Source organism: Homarus americanus, unplaced genomic scaffold (assembly GCF_018991925.1).
Source record: "Homarus americanus isolate GMGI-L3 unplaced genomic scaffold, GMGI_Hamer_2.0 scaffold48220, whole genome shotgun sequence".
NCBI classification, from domain to species: Eukaryota; Metazoa; Arthropoda; class Malacostraca; order Decapoda; family Nephropidae; genus Homarus; species Homarus americanus.
Genome location: NW_024755060.1, coordinates 2814419 through 2833898, shown reverse-complemented (window position 1 = coordinate 2833898; position 19480 = coordinate 2814419). Strand labels below are relative to the sequence as shown.

The 19480-nt window shown below is 38.2% G+C and overlaps 1 protein-coding gene across 2 annotated transcripts; it reads right to left on the bottom strand.

The window, feature by feature from the left end:
• Positions 1 to 129: 129 nt before the first annotated feature.
• LOC121856358 (kinase D-interacting substrate of 220 kDa-like) lies at positions 130 to 17405 on the bottom strand. Of its 2 annotated transcripts, XM_042351867.1 has the most exons (15): positions 17165 to 17404; positions 13290 to 13423; positions 13075 to 13179; positions 12592 to 12702; positions 10773 to 10871; positions 10281 to 10382; positions 9732 to 9830; positions 7751 to 7849; positions 6982 to 7080; positions 6451 to 6549; positions 6008 to 6106; positions 3044 to 3142; positions 2399 to 2491; positions 1142 to 1210; positions 130 to 688 (listed from the first exon to the last, which is right to left on the bottom strand). In XM_042351867.1, exons 2-14 carry the CDS (start codon positions 13417 to 13419, stop codon positions 1185 to 1187), a joined length of 1260 nt encoding a protein of 419 aa, XP_042207801.1. In that variant the 5' UTR covers positions 13420 to 13423; positions 17165 to 17404; the 3' UTR covers positions 130 to 688; positions 1142 to 1184. The 2 variants fall into 2 exon arrangements, with proteins under 2 accessions (XP_042207801.1, XP_042207802.1); XM_042351868.1 differs by lacking the exon at positions 9732 to 9830 and having other exon boundaries at positions 17165 to 17405.
• Positions 17406 to 19480: the final 2075 nt, after the last annotated feature.

The window sequence follows — 19480 nt, the reverse complement described above, 5'->3', positions numbered from 1 at the left end:
ATAGTCTGCTAACCTCTTATGTATGGGCTCCCCTCTTCAGAATAAAATCGTCTTGCATTAACTAAATAAAATATCAAAAGTGGCATACCTGTAGTGAAAGAGTTAAACAAAAAAATAAAATCCCTCACAATTATAAGATAAAGTTTATTCAAGCAACACCAACACGAGTAGCCGGCATCGACCGTCCCGCTTGAGACAGACACAAACTTAACCGGTGACAACAATAGTGATTAGATAAGGTAGGCCAGACTAAGAATAATTCATGTATGTACAATGAAACCCTTTTAATGGATAGTACTGTATGCGAGAGATTAGTCCATTATATATGAAACTTTCCTTCTACTGGACAATACGTAATAGGTTAGTCCGTTGTATTAGAGGTTTCATCGTACAGTATTGGACATACCATTATTAACAAGAGTATGTGGTAGTGAACAAGATGGACACACAATTAACTTAGTGACAACATGTTGGTTAAAGTAAGGTATGGTATGGTAGGTCAGACAGTACTACACCCCCTCTACTTGGGGCAGTCATCAGGTACACTTATGTTAAGATGAATGATGACAAATACCACTACAGTACACAAGTACTACTGTACAGTACACAACTACCACTGTACAGTACTGTATCAGTTGGTTAGTAAGAACTACAGTGTGTGGTGCAGTGCAGATATGACTCACCAATTCTGAAACAAAAAACAAAATAAATTTCAGAAACTACATAAAGTACTCTAGTGGTTTAGGTTAGGTTTGGACATATCAGGTATGATTTGGTTTGGTGAGGTTATGCTAGGTTAGGTTAGCATTACGGTGAATTGACAAAGGCGCCTAATGTTCCCAGTTTCTCAAAATAAAAACTTAAGACATAATGTTGCCATGACGACTGTAATTCATTATTATCTCATCTACAACAACACTGAGTCAACCTCCGTTATAAGTGAGGTTTCAACCTCGATATAGTGCACTATATAGTTAGTTAGATGGAGGTTTCACACTCGATATAACGGACTTACCTCTCCATATAGTCCATTAAAAAGAGGTTTCACACTACCATCCTTATTTGCCTTCATTTCTGTAAGATACAACTACAGTACTGTAATAAACAAACTGTACAACGTTAAGGGAATACAACGACTCACCTCATTGTGAGAGAGAGGATGAGTCTCGGTGATTTAACTCTTCTTAACTACAACTAGCAACATTGTGATCTGAAAGATATATACTTGTATTAATTTATTCTTAATAATGCACAAATTAGTTTTATCAATCTACTATGCCCTGAATAATACTGTAAAATATAATAATTTATTCCTTATAATGCACAAATTAGTTTTATCAAAGTAATATGCCCTGAATAATACTGTAAAATATAATAATTTATTCTTAATAATGCACAAATTAGTTTTATCAAACTAATATGCCCTGAATAATACTGTAAAATATTATAATTTATTCCTTATGATGCACAAATTAGTTTTATCAATCTACTATGCCCTGAATAATACTGTAAAATATAATAATTTATTCTTAATAATGCACAAATTAGTTTTATCAAAGTAATGTGCCCTGAATAATACTGTAAAATATAATAATTTATTCTTAATAATGCACAAATTAGTTTTATCAAAGTAATGTGCCCTGAGTAATACTGTGAAATGTAGTTTTATTTATTTATTTATTGGTAATAGCCCACACCCAGACACAGGTCATCAACGGGGCCTGGGGAGGGGTAAAAAAATAAAGAGTAAAAAAATTTAAATTAGAGGAGAAAAAGACTATATATGTTAATCTACACCAGATTGTAAGAGTATGGAAACACAGAATAAGGCAGAGCATTCCACAGTTTTGCTGTGTGAGAAAAGAAGGAGGTGCTATAACGGGTTATTCTCGTGTGATCGACATCCACAGAGAAACTGTGGGCACCGCGGGCAAGACGAGTGTTACGAGCCCACTCCCTTGCCGGCGGTACACAGGATGCCAAATCCACCGAACATCGCCCGTTAAAGTACCTGTAAAAGAGAGAGAGTGAAGCAACATTGCAGCAGAGTTTTATCAATCTATTTGGCCTGAAGTTATCCTGTGAAATATAGTGTATCAATTTATTTACCCAAATACTGTACCTGTAATACAGAAATTAATTTAATTAATATATTTAGCCCCGAGTAATACTGTAAAGTGAAATAAAGACTTAGGACTAACAACCCCTGTCAGACAAGACACAATAGGGCACATCTCATTGAAACATAAAAAATCCTGAAAGTGGTGAAAAACATCAACCTGGAAAATTTGTTTGTGATGTCACACACCACCAACATGAGGGGACATAACTACAAGCTCTCAAAAAAAGAAAAGAAAATGTAATAAATTAATAAAAAAGGAAATAAACTTTACTTTACCTGCCAAAAGCTTAATTATTTCCACCTTCTTCTTCAAGTCTTCATCTTTGTTCTTTACACGTACAACCTTGGCCAAGTCTTTCACGGTCCTTCCTGAGGTTAACACTGGGTTAGAAAGACTCACAAGAGAGAGAGAGAGAGAGAGTGTCACAACACTGAGAGTGTCACAACAGGACTTTTATTAGCTACTAAGCACTTAAACTTTAACAAGTATTCAAACTACAGTACAGTAGGTATAGTAATTGTATAGTCAAATATACATAACATTGGACGGTAATGTTCGTACAAACTAACATAGAATAAATCAACTGGTAACTGGTGAAATGATAATTAAAATAAATAAATAAATACCAAACAGTTGTATGGCAGTGAAACATGGGCAGTTAAAAAGGATAATGTACAGAGAGCCAGAGACAGGACACGGGGAGAGGTTGTAAGAAATTATCCCAGAGTTAAGAAGTCAATGAGAGAGACTGCAACATGGAGAGCTGCCAGTGGCTGTCCCATACTGGCTTGGAGAATGACAGTAAAACAATGATGATGATAATGATATATCAAAAATATTCTAATTGTTTTCCTAATACAGTAGTTAGAAACACATTAGAACTGCAGTTACAATAGAGTACTGAACAGTAATGGACTAACCCCTGTTGTCCTGTATGGTAAGATCAGCACACGCCTTCAGCAGAGACCTAACGACCTCCTTCTCTTGCTTTAACACAGCCCAGTGAAGAGCTGTTTTACCTGCCATGATTTTACAAAAGTTCATTTCAGGTGTTCAAAATTGCCCAAACATTGTTTTGTTATATGTGGGCCTAATGACAGATTTGAAACTGTCTTTTTCTACACATACATACATCTCATCTGCCGATAACATTTATATTTGTGAAGAAGCAAACATCAACAAGACTGTACAGTATGTATCTTAAAATATCAACACTACTAATACTTCAATAATTCTCTAAATTGACAAACCCCAAAAATTATAGTAAAAAACAAAAACTTTCTTCCAACGATAAATAAAAATTCAATAGCAATAGTTTTTAAAATGTTTAGAAAATTGAAGGAAAGTTAATGGCTTTGACATTATTGTTTTGTTTATATAAACACGATGTATATGAAGTAGAGTTTTAAATATTGTTGAGAAACATTTACCATCTGAAATATGACTCACAGTACAGTACAGTACACTACACTACACTACACTACACTTCAGTGCAGTGCAGTACAGTACAGTACAGTGCAATACAGTACAGAACAGAATAGTACAGAACAGAACAGTACAGTACAGAAAAGTAAAGTAAAGTACAGTACAGTACAGTACAAAACAGTACAGTACAGAAAAGTACAGTACAGTACAGTACAGTACAGGCAGTCTCTGACTTACAACAGGGATATGTTCCCAGACCCTGATAATCAGTATGTCATAACTGTTAATTTCTTAGTTCAGGTTAAGTTAAAGCACGACTCTGCCCATACAAAACAACAATAATATTCCTGACATAACAAATACTGTAAATAAAGTGATGTTATACAATATAGAATAATCAAAATACAGTATAGTCTGGATTTACGCGGTTTTTGTTTATGCAATTGGTCATTTACACGGTGCCTTGCCAGAATGAAATGTTTTAATTACGCGGTAAATTTCATCATTTACGCGGGAAGCGGCGCGAGCAGGGTGCGCACAAGGTCGCCCAGTCATCAAAACATTACTCAGTTCTTCACCCGCCACCCACCACAGCCGGCCCAAGTCAGTGACAGTGAGGATATGGACTTTGAGGGGTTTGACAAAGAGGCCCTGCAAGCCTCTGTGGTGGATAGTGATACAATTGATACAGGTGAGGGCCAATAACCTGCCATCTGCCTCGGAACCAACCCCCCATCCCCGTGTGCCCAGCCATTTCTTCTACTAACGTAAGTGTTAAAAAACGTAATATTATTGATACTTCTCTTAAATATTAATTGTGTGTGCATACCATCATAAAATTAAGATGTTATTTTCATTACAACGTATGCATTGTGTCGGAAAAAGTGGAGTTTGGGAGTCAGCCCAGTCTCTATTTCAATTAATCCCATATGTTCTGTTATTTCATTTACACGTTTTTCGTTTTACGCGGACCACCATGGGTTCAATTGACCGCGTAAATGCAGACTATACTGTAATGTAAAAAATGGGATTCTAATTAATTTTTTTTGGCTATATCACTACTACAGTAATATCTCTGTTAGCCGGAATCCCTCAAACCCGGAACTCTCCGATAACCGGAATTTAAATTTTCTTGGAAAATCTTTCCCAATGCCAGAATTATCTGGAAAATTCCAGCTTTGGGAACGATTTTCCGAAGGGCACATTTTTCCGGAAAATTGTGAGAAAATTTTCCACATACCCGGAAAATTCCAGGGATGGGGGAGTTTTTTCCGGGTTTGAGAGATGAAAATCAGGCGTATTTTCCGTAAATTCTGAAAAAAATTTCCAGTACAGGTACCCGGAAATTTCTCATTCCCGGAAGTGATCTGCACCAATTGTTCCAGCTAATGCAGATATCACTGTACCACTGCTACTATACTACTACAGTAGATTCGCAACTTACGCGTATTTTTCTTATGCGGTTTCAACTATACGAGGATTACCCCAGGGGTTAGGCTACAATTTCCAATTCAAAATTTTCCAAATGGGTCGTACGCGCCAAACGCTAGCCCGCCATCCAAGCTCTGTCTACATAAAGTTTTTTAATTAATATTTTTGGCTCGATATATGTAAATTTCTTCATTTATTTTTACTCATTTACATGCACACACTGTCCTAAGGGCAAAGCTGTACTGTACATGTACTCAAAATAATGTACTAAATGATTACTAAAATTTTTGTTTAGTGCAAACAATAGCATGATTATATTCAAATTAATCACTATTTTATAAGAATACCAGCAATGTAAATTATATTCTCAGGACAATTCTGTGACATTTTATAAACAAAATACAAAAACTCAATCTAAATGACATAAATAAATAAACAAATAAATACTTCACTCCACCTTCGGCACAACTGTCAAACACGTCACCTCCCTCCCTCCCTCCCAGGGTTTGGTGGTTATAGGCTCTAAGTTGTTATCTTATATAATATCACAGTCTAAAGTTAGGAGAATATAATTTGCATTGCTAGAATCCTTGCAAGACAGCGAATAATTTGAATATAAACATCATATATTTTGCACAAGAGATAAAAATTAATCACCTGTACCACATTACAGTAGTGATATATGAGTTCTAGTGTATATATACAGGTATATATATATATATATATATATATATATATATATATATATATATATATATATATATATATATATATATATATATATATATATATATATATATATATATATATATATATATATATATATATATATATATATATATATATATATATATATATATATATATATATATATATATATATATATATATATATACACAGTATAGTGATTTAAGGGCGATTTAGGGGATTTTTAGGAGTGTTTCTGACTTTACGCGAAGTCCCAGGAATGTAATCCCCTCGTAAGTTACGAGTCTACTGTACTACTACTAATACTACTGCCCTCATACCAGATCTGTGTTGAAGGTTGGCATTGGCTTTGGCCTTGACCAGTTTATTCACCAGCTCAACGTGACCACCTCTGGCAGCGTGGATGAGCGCCGTGTGACCTGTGGCAGTTGTAATACCTTCAGTTATAATGTTCTACATCACATACCCCAGAATTTATTTGTTAATATCATAATTGTGCCCAAAGTCTCGTATTCTCAGCCAGGGCCACCGAGAGCTGGCACACTGGGGCAAGATGCATCATCAGTAGACTACTTTAATAAAGCATGCTGGTCTTTTACTAATAATTAAGTAATACATATGCAAGACCTCATTATTGTCAAAGAAAAGTTTATTAATACTGTACTGTAATTGTTGTCAATACAACACAGTAGAAGAGCTTGTTGCTGAGCTGACCAGAAACAATACCAGTACTGTACCACCATTATGAGGAGGTTTGACTTACCAGATGTGTCTTGAAGATTGGGGTTGGCTTTGGCCTTTAACAGTTTATCCACCAGCACGGTGTGGCCACCTTCAGCTGCGTGGATGAGGGCAGTGTGACCTGTGCCAGTTATAAAACCCTCAATTATACATCATTATATACCCTATAATTTAAAAGTTAAATTCTAAACTCTGGCTAATGTCTTGTATTCTCAAAATAATTCCCAACTTTGTCAATTTAACTCCAGGTTCAGTTAGATTAGTTTAAGTCAGGTTAAGTTTGGTCAGGTTACCTGGATCTGTTAGTTTATTTCTATAAATCTCAAAATATTAAATACAATTGATGATTAGATTTAAAGAAAATTATATATATATATATATATATATATATATATATATATATATATATATATATATATATATATATATATATATATATATATATATATATATATATATATATATATATATATATATATATATAGGCTATTATTTTTAGGCTGTCCTGACCAATATGATAATAAGTGAAATAAAATTATACCCTTGTGTTTACCTTTTTTATTCTGACTGTCAACTCTTGAACCTTTCTCGATGAAAATGTCAACGATGGACGGAAAGTTGTAGTAAACTGCCTTGTGGAGTACAGAAAACCCTGTGTGGACAAAGATAAACTGTGAGAGCCTTGTAAACTACAGTACAGTAAACCCTGTGTGGACAATGGTAAACTGTGAGAGCCTTGTAAACTACAGTACAGTAAACCCTGTGTGGACAATGGTAAACTGTGAAAGCCTTGTAAACTACAGTACAGTAAACCCTGTGTGGACAATGGTAAACTGTGAGAGCCTTGTAAACTACAGTACAGTAAACCCTGTGTGGACAATGGTAAACTGTGGATTGTAAACTACAGTACAGTAAACCCTGTGTGGACAATGGTAAACTGTGGATTTGTGTTTTGTTTTGAGGAAAGTATCCCATAGTTTAAAAGAGTAATCACTGAAGAGAAATACAATTAGACTGATGATAATTTAACTTGTGATTGGGCTTTCAGAAATGTAGCCCAATCATAAACAAAAAAATACCTGGACAGTACAAACAAATAATACCTTGACACTACAAACAAATAATACCTGGACAGTACAAACAAATAATTCCTGGACAGTACGTACGATAATCCTCAATAATTACAAATTTGAGTTAGTTCAGCATATTATGGTCAATCAGGAATGCCGAGTTAAATTTCGGCACATGGACAGACTTGCTCATATGACGCAGTACAGTATCAAGGGTTAAATATAGGAGAGCCTGTACTGTACTGTACTTACCGTCCTTCTCCTGGAGATTTGGGTCAGCGCCTTTCTCCAACAGAAACTCCACCACATTCTGATGACCCCAGTATGTGGCAGCATGTAGGGGCGTCACCCCTGTAAGTACACAAACATTATGTAGTATGTATGTGGCAGCATGTAGGGGCATTACTCAATGTTTTAAATATCTACAGAGAAACCTCCATATAATGGACCTCTCTCATTATATAATCCATTACATATGGGTTTCCCATCTAACTGACCCTCGATATAATGGAGTCCATTAAATAGAAATTTCATTGTACTGTATTACAATAAATGTGAGATGTATAACAAAAGTATCAAACAGAAAATACAATAATACAAAAGATACAACACACTTTAATCCTAAATTTTGGGAAAAACCCCTTTAATTATATAGTTTATAGAGTAGTTTGCAGGTGGTGAAATTAGCATAAAAGTAACCCCTTAAGTAAGACATGATTAGAAATGTTCTTAAAACCACTTAACATAGTCCTTTAAGTAACTACAAAGGCAAACTACAATACTTAGATGAAATACTTATACAGTAAATCTTCGATAACTCGGAATTTCATATAACTGGGCATGGATACGGCCTCAGAGTGTATTACATACAGTATAACTCGGGAAATGATGAGATATATAAAATTATCTGGGAAAATGAAGCTACCAAACAGGGAGGTACTACCGCCTGGGAAGATATTGGAAGCATAATGTGTTGTCTAATGGTAGACCCTGCTGCCATATGGCATCACAAAAATTGTGACCAAGTCCTAGATCTGACTTTCTGCCTCATTTATACACAATTGCAGGGTCTCAATTGTTTCTCTTACTTTATGGTTCTTTATTATTATTATTATCATCAGCGTTGTTGTTATTATTATTTTATTTTTTATTATAAATTTTATTTACTATGAACTAAGTATTATTATTATTGTTGTTATTATTATTACATTTTCGCCCCCCAGGCCCCAATGTGGATCAGTGACCTGTGCCCAGGTGGGCTAATTCCTGTAAAAAAAAAGTGTCACCTACCATGCGTCTGTGTCACCTACCATGCCTCTGTGTCACCTACCATGCCTCTGTGTCACCTACCATGCCTCTGTGTCACCTACTATGATCCTTCATTCTTCGCCTGCAGTGCTGATGAGTGTTAATTTTTTACATTTAGTAATTACATTACATGTACAGGTTGACAATCCCTTATCCGAAATCCTTGGGAACAGAGGCATTTCGGATTTTTTTTTTTGTATTAGCCCATCCGGGCACAAATCACTGACCCACATTGGGGCCTGGGGGGCGAGAATATAATAATAATACTACTACTACTACTACTACTACTACTAATAATAATAATAATAAATATACAGGTAATAACAATTCATAGGTCTAGGTCGTGTTACTCACTTTTTATCTTTATTTCATTCTTGTATTTCTTTATTATTATTATTATTATTTTATTAATGCAGTATAATTGTTATCATTATTATTTTATTTTGGTGTATGTTTTAATTAAAATTTTTATTTACTATGAATAATTACAGGTATTATTATTATAATTATTATTATAATTAGTATTACTATTACATTTTCGCCCCCCAGGCCCCAATGTGGGTCAGTGATCTATGCCTGGGTGGGCTAATCCCTGATGATGATAAAAAAAAAAAAAAAAAAATGCTCCACAAAAACCTTTCGGTTTTCAGAGCTTTTCGGTTTTCGGACAAAGGGTTGTCAACCTGTACACACAAATGGGTCGATAATTTTTCAATGTGTTTTTGCAGGAGGAGGGAAGTGCCTCGATAAGTTAGAAATGGGGATAACTCGGCAAGGCCAGAGCCCCATATGTGTCGAGTTTTGGAGGGTTTACTGTAACTATGAAACAAAATCACATAAAATTCCACATCACTGAAAAAACTCTGTAAACTACTTAAATGAATTAATTAAACATATAAAACAAAAGGCTGAAAATAAGACTCACCCCACGAGGTCTTGGAGTTAATATCGGCCTTGGCTGCTACAAGACTCTTTACGATGGCCAGTCTACCCGCCTTAGATGCCAGGTATAGGGGTGTGTAGTCTGTGGGTCAATACATACTTATATTTATCCATCTACCTCTCTGTTTAGCTGTGTGTCTATCTAACTGTCTATATATCTATCCGTATGATTATCTAACTATCTATATACAGTATCTATCTATATAATACAGTGAATCAATAATGAAATAATTTAACTAACAAGAGATAAATATTGAGTTTATGGGGTTGGTATGTGTGTGTGTAATAATAATAATAATAATAATAATAATAATAATAATAATAATAATAATAATAATAATTAACGGTTTATTGAAAAAGTTCTGCAGCCCGAAGGCTGAAAATATACATTGGACATAAATGACTTATTACATACATTGGTGGTTTAACAAAAGCCTTCATTAGAGATAGGTAAAGGAACATACAGTGTGTGTGTGTGTGTGTGTGTGTGTGTGTGTGTGTACATCTACAGGTTAAACAGTATCTGCCTTACTTGAGTGTGGGGTGTAGACATTGGGCTTGGCTTTGTGGTCCAGTAGTATCTGAACGATCTGTGGGTATCCGTTCCATGCTGCTATGATGAGCGGTGTGTAGCCTGCAGAGTACAACATGTGTTAATGGTGTTTGGTCTCAGGACGGTATTATTGGTCATTCAGCGAGGTTAGGTTAGGTTGAAATTATGTTTTGATAGTGTTTTGAACGATTCTGACCCTTATTTCAAATAGGTGGATGACCAAAACGAATATCTTACCCACAGTACAATACAACCTCTGTGTGTGTGTGTAATCTCAGGATAAGACAACATGTACAGTATTACAGTCATGACATTTATAACAGATTTGAAAAAGATTATATCCAGTACTTTAAATACATACATAAATAAATCATACAAAAGAGACATCAATGGCAGTTCTTCATGGTACTGTTTAGAGGAGTAAATTATGGCAACTCTCATGGTAGTACAGATACAAATCATTGTACTCACCTGTGGTCGAGACAGTGTTAGGGTCAGCACCTTTCTGTAGCAGTTTATCGACGATGTACTCATTACCAAGGTCCACGGCCAGATACAAAGGTGTCAGGCCTAGGGAAGGATAATGGTGCAATGGTTGATATTTAACCTCTTCCATCTTATTGAGACGTGTTAAGTTTTCCAACAGTACAGTAGTAGGTATTATTTTACTTTTGTACAACCATGGAATCTGGGATTTTTAACACATGTAAAAGATATATCTCATTAATCTGACTAACTTTCATTCTACACACTTCAGTCACAAAAGAATAATAATGATGTGTGCGGAAATGCAATAATACCCTTATTTCATCCAATGGTTAGACACGCAGCTTATTTCAGTCCGACTAATTACCCAAATGTAGCCGCAATGAAGTCAAATAATGGTCCTACATGAATAAATCGGACTGCTAATCACTTCTCGACTAGTATTTGGTGTCAGAAAGTCACAAAAAATTGGAAAACTTACTTTTATCTGAGTTAATAGGTCGTGTGCATGTACCGACGGAGCGAGGAATTACCCGTAGCCAAATGTAGCCGCAATGAAGTCAAATGATGGTTGTACAAGCGTAATTCGGGCTGTGAATCACTTCTCGATTATTATTTGGTGTCATAGTAAAAAAAATTGGTAAAAATAATCTAATCTGAGTTGTGTTGTGTTAGGTTTGGTTAGGTTAGATTAGGTACATGCACTTGATCTATTAACTCAGATTAAATAAAGTTTACCAATTTTTTGTGACTTTCTGACACCAAATACTAGTCGAGAAGTGATTGGCAGTCCGATTTATTCATCTAGGACCATTATTTGACTTCATTCCGGCTATATTTGGGTACATTTGGGTAATTAGTCGGACCCGCTTATTTCACTTGATGATTAAAGCATCAAAATAATGGTCCTCACCTAATTAATGGGTCAAAATAATGGTCTTAACTGCACACTCAACTCTCATGTCTCTCCGAGTACGTATCTCACTCACCATCCCACACTCCCTCTCTCACTCTCACACACTCTATCCCATCCTAACCCACAAACTCTCACTCACCATCCCACACTCCCTCTCTCACTCTCACACACTCTATCCCATCCTAACCCACAAACTCTCACCCGCCTACCCCACACTCCCTCTCTCACTCTCACACACTCTTTCCCATCCTAACCCACAAACTCTCACCCGCCTACCCCACACTCCCTCTCTCACTCTCACACACTCTATCCCATCCTAACCCACAAACTCTCACTCACCATCCCACACTCCCTCTCTCACTCTCACACACTATCCCATCCTAACCCACAAACTCTCACCCGCCTACCCCACTCACATTACATACTCACCATTCTTCCCCCACTCCAAACGTACCTCACAGATCCACAATTAGCTCACTGCCTCTCCTTCCTGTTGACGAGTGACACAACAGAGAATAAACCACCACAAACAGAGAATAATAACAGTTTTGTAACACGCGCCATGTTGAAAATTGTCTGTCAGAGATGTAACCGACCAAACGTTCTCATCATGGAAAACGTTTGTCACTCAGTACAGTATTAATAGGGGGAACTGCTTTATGAATCCCGTTTACCTGTGTATAAATGCATTGTGGTTTATTTTTCCCCGGTTTAGTTTGTTTTAAATGTTTTCTTACTTTTTATTGGCTCACATTCATTATAAACCACACTCGTTCAACGTAACCCAAATCTAATTTATCAATAATTCAATCTATCTCCTCACTCACCTAAAATCAACCAATACCACTCGTACTAAAGCAAATTCACTGTCCTTGACGACACACCCACCTTTAGCGCTGACGGCATTAACTATTGATCCAGCTCTCAGTAGGATGTCGAAGACCTCGGTGGTGTTGCGATCTATAGCATACATGAGCGCTGTGTAACCTCTGTTTCTCTCTGTGTGAGGAAGGGAGGGAATGAGGGGGGGAAGTAGTGAGGGAGGGAAGGGCGGAGTGAGTGAGTAATTAAATATAATAATTAATATAATATAAATAGTTTTCAAAGTAAACAAATTCCCTAAAAATTATATGTTGAAGAATAAATAGTTTGGGCAGGTCAGATTAGGTCATGTTATGTTAGATTAGATTGGGACTGTTCAGGTTAGGTAAGATTATGTTAGGTTGCGTAAGGTCAGGTTAGGTATGTCAGGTTTGGTCAAGTCGTGTTAGGTTAGGTTAGGTCAGGTTACGTTACGTTACGTAAGGCCAAGCTATATTAGGTTATGTCAGGTTTGATCATGTCAACTTAGGTTAGGCCAGGTCACATTACCGGTATTCTCGGTGAAGGACACATAATAAGCTGTCTCATTCATTTTAAGAATTTTTTCCACAGCTTTGACGTTCTGCCTCTCTGCTGACTGAAGGAGTTTGTTACCTGAAGGAGAGACCTGCTGTTAGTGATGGCTAATGGTGACTGTATATACAAACAGCAAGACAGTTATAGACAGAGCTGATACTTTTCAAGACAGAGACAGACACACTTACCATAACATACTTTCCTCTGTCTACCTTCCATATCCTGACATCGCGGCTTGGTTTGCTTTTCATTCAGTTTTGCTGCCTCGACCACCACCAGCGTCAGGGCCCCTACCACCACCCACCACACGCGCCACATCTGTCTGTAATGGTAGAGGTGGTACTGGAGGGGAGGTGGTAGTGGTGGAGGTGTGTTGGAGTGGTAGTGGTGGAGGGGTGTTGGAGTGGTAGTGGTGGAGGGGTGTTGGAGTGGTAGTGGTGGAGGGGTGTTGGAGTGGTAGTGGTGGAGGTGTGTTGGAGTGGTAGTGGTGGAGGTGTGTTGGAGTGGTAGTGGTGGAGGTGTGTTGGAGTGGTAGTGGTGGAGGTGAGGAGGAGAGGGAAATCTTAAACCGCTGGACAAATAAATTTATCAAACTCGTCCTAGATCTAAATTAATCTGCGTCCTTACAAGCTCTCTCTCGCTCTCTCTCTCTCTCTCTCTCGCTCTCTCTCTCCATCCCTCTTTCTTTCTTTCTATACCTCTCTCTTTTTCCTTTCTCGCTCTCTTCATTGTCACTGGTGTATTTATCGTTTGTGTCTCTCTCCTGGTCTAATCTCCAGAGAGAGAGAGAGAGAGAGAGAGAGAGAGAGAGAGAGAGAGAGAGAGAGAGAGAGAGAGCGTGTGGTGTCAGTGGTCTGTTTGGGGATGTTTTATAAGAGGAGGGCGGCCTTGACCAAATTGTGTCCCACCCCTTATTGTGGCAACCCCTGACCCTTACTCTATGTGAGAGAGAGAGAGAGAGAGATCCTTTACCTGTTAGTTGTGTGTGTGTGTACAGGTGACGTTAATAATGAGTGTATGTGTGTCTGTATATGTACGTACGTGTGTGTGTGTGTGTGTGTACAGGATTAGTAAAAACAGTCCGAAAACGTTTAGAGTGGAGGACTGTGGTCGCCAACCCTCAGGATGGTAGTACTCTGATTGGTTGATGTTTGTTAACCCTATAAACATCAAGGGACTTTGTAAACAGCGGGAGGATGACTGATGTACCATAACTAGTGACGGTGAATGAATCTGTCCCTGCACGTGCACCCCGGAGGTCAGGATCGTCATATCTTGTCTCCCTCCTCTCTATATTTATCACGTAGACAAGGCAGACAAGTGAGTGGGAAAACAAAGGGGTGGTGGTGGGTGTTGTTCTGTTGTGTTTTTGTAATATATGGTGAGGATTATACCGGATTTACGGTGACGTCATTCCATAGTTGCTATTGCTCCCAGCACTTTACTGTAGCTTCCGTCGTGTGTGTGTGTGTGTGTGTGTGTGTGTGTGTGTGTGTATGTGTGTGTGTGTGTGTGTGTGTGAGCTAACTGTTACATTGACTGTATTCTTAAGTTTTCTGTAGGTTTTCGTTACATTAGGAAGAAACTAAAATAATTATATTGGAATTATTCATAATTTACATCCACTCTCGTCAACAACGAAGTAATTTTACTACCTTCGTCGTTCATGAGACCAAATATACAACATGAACTTTGAATGATAATTAAACCAATAATTATGTAATTTATTCTATAATTTCCGGCGAAAGAAGTTGATATAACCTAACCTAACCTAACGTACTATAAGTCGTATGGAAATATTTCACTTAACCCAAGACTTACGACCAAATTAAATAAAACGCAAGAACATGGCGTCAGAATCAGACTGAGACTCGACCTGAGAACTTTATACTCGTGGACATTTAATGGCATATATTCTCCTAAAAAAATAACGAACAATAATTTTGACTCCTACCTGGTATGTATGTATGTATGTATGTATGTATGTATGTATGTATGTATGTATGTATGTATGTATGTATAGAAAGAGAGCTTCACCAAGATGCCAACAGCTTATAATGGGAGCAGAGATGTGATTGATGATGGGTACGGCTGTTTCTGCTTCTCTTGTTCATATACTGCCCATCAACCCCCTCAACTCCTCAACCCATCAACCCCTCAACCCATCAACCCCTCAACCCATCAACCCCTCAACCCATCAACCCCTCCCCATCAACCCATCAACCCATCAACCCCTCAACCCATCAACCCCTCAACCCATCAACCCCTCAACCCATCAACCCCTCAACCCATCAACTAGATATTGTCAGCAAGGTCACCAACTCGACACCAGAAGCCAGTCAAAGTTATTTACAGACTTACACGCTCATAGAAAGCGGGAAGTTCCTCATTGTATTGATGTATCAAAGAAACTGCCGACCGACCAAATATTATTGTGAGGTAACTTAAGAAAATTGTGGAGTCACAGATTATTTGTGTGTGTGTGTGTGAGGTCTATTATGGCTTGGGCCTATTAGGATTGGGGCCTATTAGGACTGTGGCCCCTCAGTACCTATTTGACCTACAACCAGAATGACCTTGAAAAATGTTAAGTTATATAGGAAGAGTATGTGAAGTTCAGCACACACACATACACACACACACACACACACACACACACACACACACACACGCCTACAAACATCAAGACACAGACACACTTTGTTCCTCTCCCCTAAATTCCAGCAATTTGAACAATAAATTGGGATGGATGGAGGGAGGGGGAGGGAGGGAGGGAGGAAGGGAAGGAGAGAGGGAAGGCAGGAAAGAGGGAGTATAAACACAACAGCAGCAACAACAACGAAAACATCACAGCACACCATCATCATCATCATCATCAACAACTAACACAATATAATCATGAGCTTAACCTTTAAAATCATGCACCATCAACACGTGTCTGCTTGCATGACTGTCTGAGTGTCTGTCTGTCTAGGAATTCCAAGTACTGTAGAACCACACATGCAACCACTGCTTGTAAGTGTGTTTAGTAACCCTGTCTGTATGTATGTCTGTGTCACTTTATCTCTCCACGATATAAAACAAAGTGGCCTTAAGAATAAACAGAGGAGACACACACACACTGATCCTTCACTGACCTCTAGTGGGTGTAGGTCATTAGGTAGGTAGGCAGGTTAGGTAGGTAGGTTAGGTTAGGTAGGGTAGGTAGGTAGGTTAGGTAGGGTAGGTTAGGTAGGGTAGGTAGGTAGGTTAGGTAGGGTAGGTTAGGTAGGGTAGGTAGGTTAGGTAGGTAGGTTAGGTAGGTAGGGTAGGTAGGGTAGGGTAGTAGGTGAGGCAGGTTAGGTGGGTAGGTTAGGTAGGTAGGTTAGGTGAGTGGGTTAGGTGGGTAGGTTAGGTAGGTGGTAGTGGGCAGGTAGGCAGTGGGTTAGGTGGGGTAGGTAGGTTAGGTAGGTAGGTTAGGTGGTAGGGTAGGTGGGTAGGTGGGTAGGTAGGTAGGGTAGGTAGGTAGGCAGGTTAGGTAGGTAGGTTAGGTAGGTAGGTAGGTAGGTAGGTAGGTAGGTAGGTAGGTAGGTAGGTAGGGTAAAGTCTCAAGGTAGTATTTTCTCAATGTCTTGTACTGTACTCGGTATTAAACTCTTTCCACGTTAACTTGACCCGTAAGTCACGCCCTCTTCTCTGCTAGTAGCTGATTGGTTTAGAGAAAATTCACACTAAATGTGTTCACAATAGGTCAGCAGATCTGTTATTATCTAAAATAATGTTAGATATCTGGACTATCATAATGTAAATAATTCAAGGCATTAGCACTTTATAGAGAGTGTTAGAAATATCTATTATAAAAGGTCGACAAATACGCATTTATATACGCGCAATCTGTATATTTTCAGCCACCGGCTGCAACTCTATTAATAAACCGTTTATTATTATTATTATTATTATTACTATTAATCGGGGGGGAGGAGGGGGGTAAGACGCCCAGAAATACCAATCAGCTATTTGTAACTATTGAGGAGGGGCGTGGCTTATGGGCCAGGTTAGCATGGAAATACTATAGTTTACACACCTTGAGGAGCAGCTCACAGTATGGTGAGTAGAATCAGCCCCTCCTTGCTGTTATTGCTGCACCACGTGCTGTGTTTGCTGCACGAAGTACCGCTGGTATACTTGCTGCACGAGATACCCTTAGCTGTTGTTCTTGCTGCACATGTTACCCCTAGTTGCTGCACGTGGTACCCACTGTTCCTGCTGTACCCTCCCACAGCACCCCACGACCCTGGTATTCACACTGACCCAATGAGCTGCCGCCACACTGTTTATATTGTATTAAGCCACGCCCCCTGCATGATGCCAGAGAACCCTGTTTATGACTTCCGCCCGAGAGACAGAGAGAGAGAGTCAAGTGTCTCTGAGGTAAGAGAAAGAATTACAGATAAATATATACTGAGAGAGAAGAGAAGAAGACGGGTATGAGAGGGGAACAGTTGAGTTAGTCACTGAGAACAACAACCTTACCCTCCTCTCTCCTGTCTTGGCCCCCTACCCCACCCGTTCCTCCTTCCTTCCCACTCTCTCTCACTCCTTTCCTTCCTGCCTTCTTCCCTCCCTCTCTTCTCCCCACTCCTTACCTCCGTTCCCCACTCATTCTACCCCTGTCTCCTTCCCTTCCTCACTCGATCCCAACCTCCTCTCTCTCTCTCTCCCTCCCTCCTTACCACCCCCACTCCCTCACCCCCACTCCCTCACCTCCTCTCCTCCACTCACTCACCCCCACTCCCTCACCTCTCCTCCCTCACCTCCTCTTCCGTGCTACAAGTTACTGGTACGCGGGCTGGCTCTTAATTCCACCAACTATCCTTTACTGACTCGCGTTACAGTTTTTACAGTATAAACACCACACTTGTCGCTCTTCTCGCTGCCCGGGGTATTATTTCCTAGAAACTGGCGGTATGCGCAGCTGCTGAGAGGCGCAGTGTTAAGTGTGTGTGTGTGTGTGTGTGTGTGTGTGTGTGTGTGTGTGTGTGTGTGTGTGTGTGTGTGTACAAGGATAAACAACCTGGAGTAACAGTGGTGACAGAGAGAGAGAGAGAGAGATGTCTCTTAAGTAATGTTCTCTACTTAACCCAACAATGTGCTGTTAGCGGCTCTGTCTCGTCCTGGATAGATGAATTACTGACTTCTCCCGTCGTGTGAGAGTAGATCTAATCTAACCTAACCCAAATTCTTCATCAAAACATCTCGCCCCCACATAACTTTCAAGCTACTTTCCAAGGCTGTTCAGGTTACACGGTGGAGAGAGAGAGAGAGAGAGAGAGAGAGAGAGAGAGAGAGAGAGAGAGAGAGAGAGAGAGAGAGAGAGAGAGAGAGAGAGAGAGAGATATATTGTCAAGTTTAACATCATCAAACAAGATTAAATTAATTATTCTTAAAGGACCAGAAAAACTTCGCAATTATCTTATTTACAAAGACCCTGAGGCGCTATAAACATATCACCCACATGAATATGACCCATGTATACTATTAATTTGACCTATGTATACTATTAATATGACCTATGTATACTATTAATTTGACCTATGTATACTATTAATATGACCTATGTATACTATTAATTTGACCTATGTATACTATTAATTTGACCTATGTATACTATTAATATGACCTATGTATACTATTAATATGACCTATGTATACTATTAATTTGACCTATGTATACTATTAATTTGACCTATGTATACTATTAATATGACCTATGTATACTATTAATTTGACCTATGTATACTATTAATATGACCCATGTATACTATTAATATGACCTATGTATACTATTAATGAATATGAATTATGTATATGATGGCTTCTGGGTTATATTGTCTTGTTATTTACTATTATTTCCAAATATAACCATAGGGAGTTAATAAATATATTATAATGTTTGTAAATAATAATAAACAGATTTACAAAATATTTCTTTAATATATAACTATGTAGATACACTTTTAAGCACAATAAGTACTGTCAATATTTTTCACACAGACACACAGACAGACAGACACACACACACACACACACACACACACACACACACACACACACACACACACACACACACACACACACACACACACACACACACTGCTCCTCACTGACCAGCTGTGAGAGCCAAGAAAATGAAAAAAAGGGTTAATAATTTAATATCAGACTAAGATCAAAATTCTTGACGTGTACAGCTTGTGTTAATAAACTCTTCTTAACAATATTTAGCATCAGGTTTCCTCAAGTTAACTTACAAGAGCTTTTAACATAAACATTATTTGACATACCATAAAAAAATACGTATTTCAGTTTTAACAAATGTTGCAATAATACACTTTAACATAAT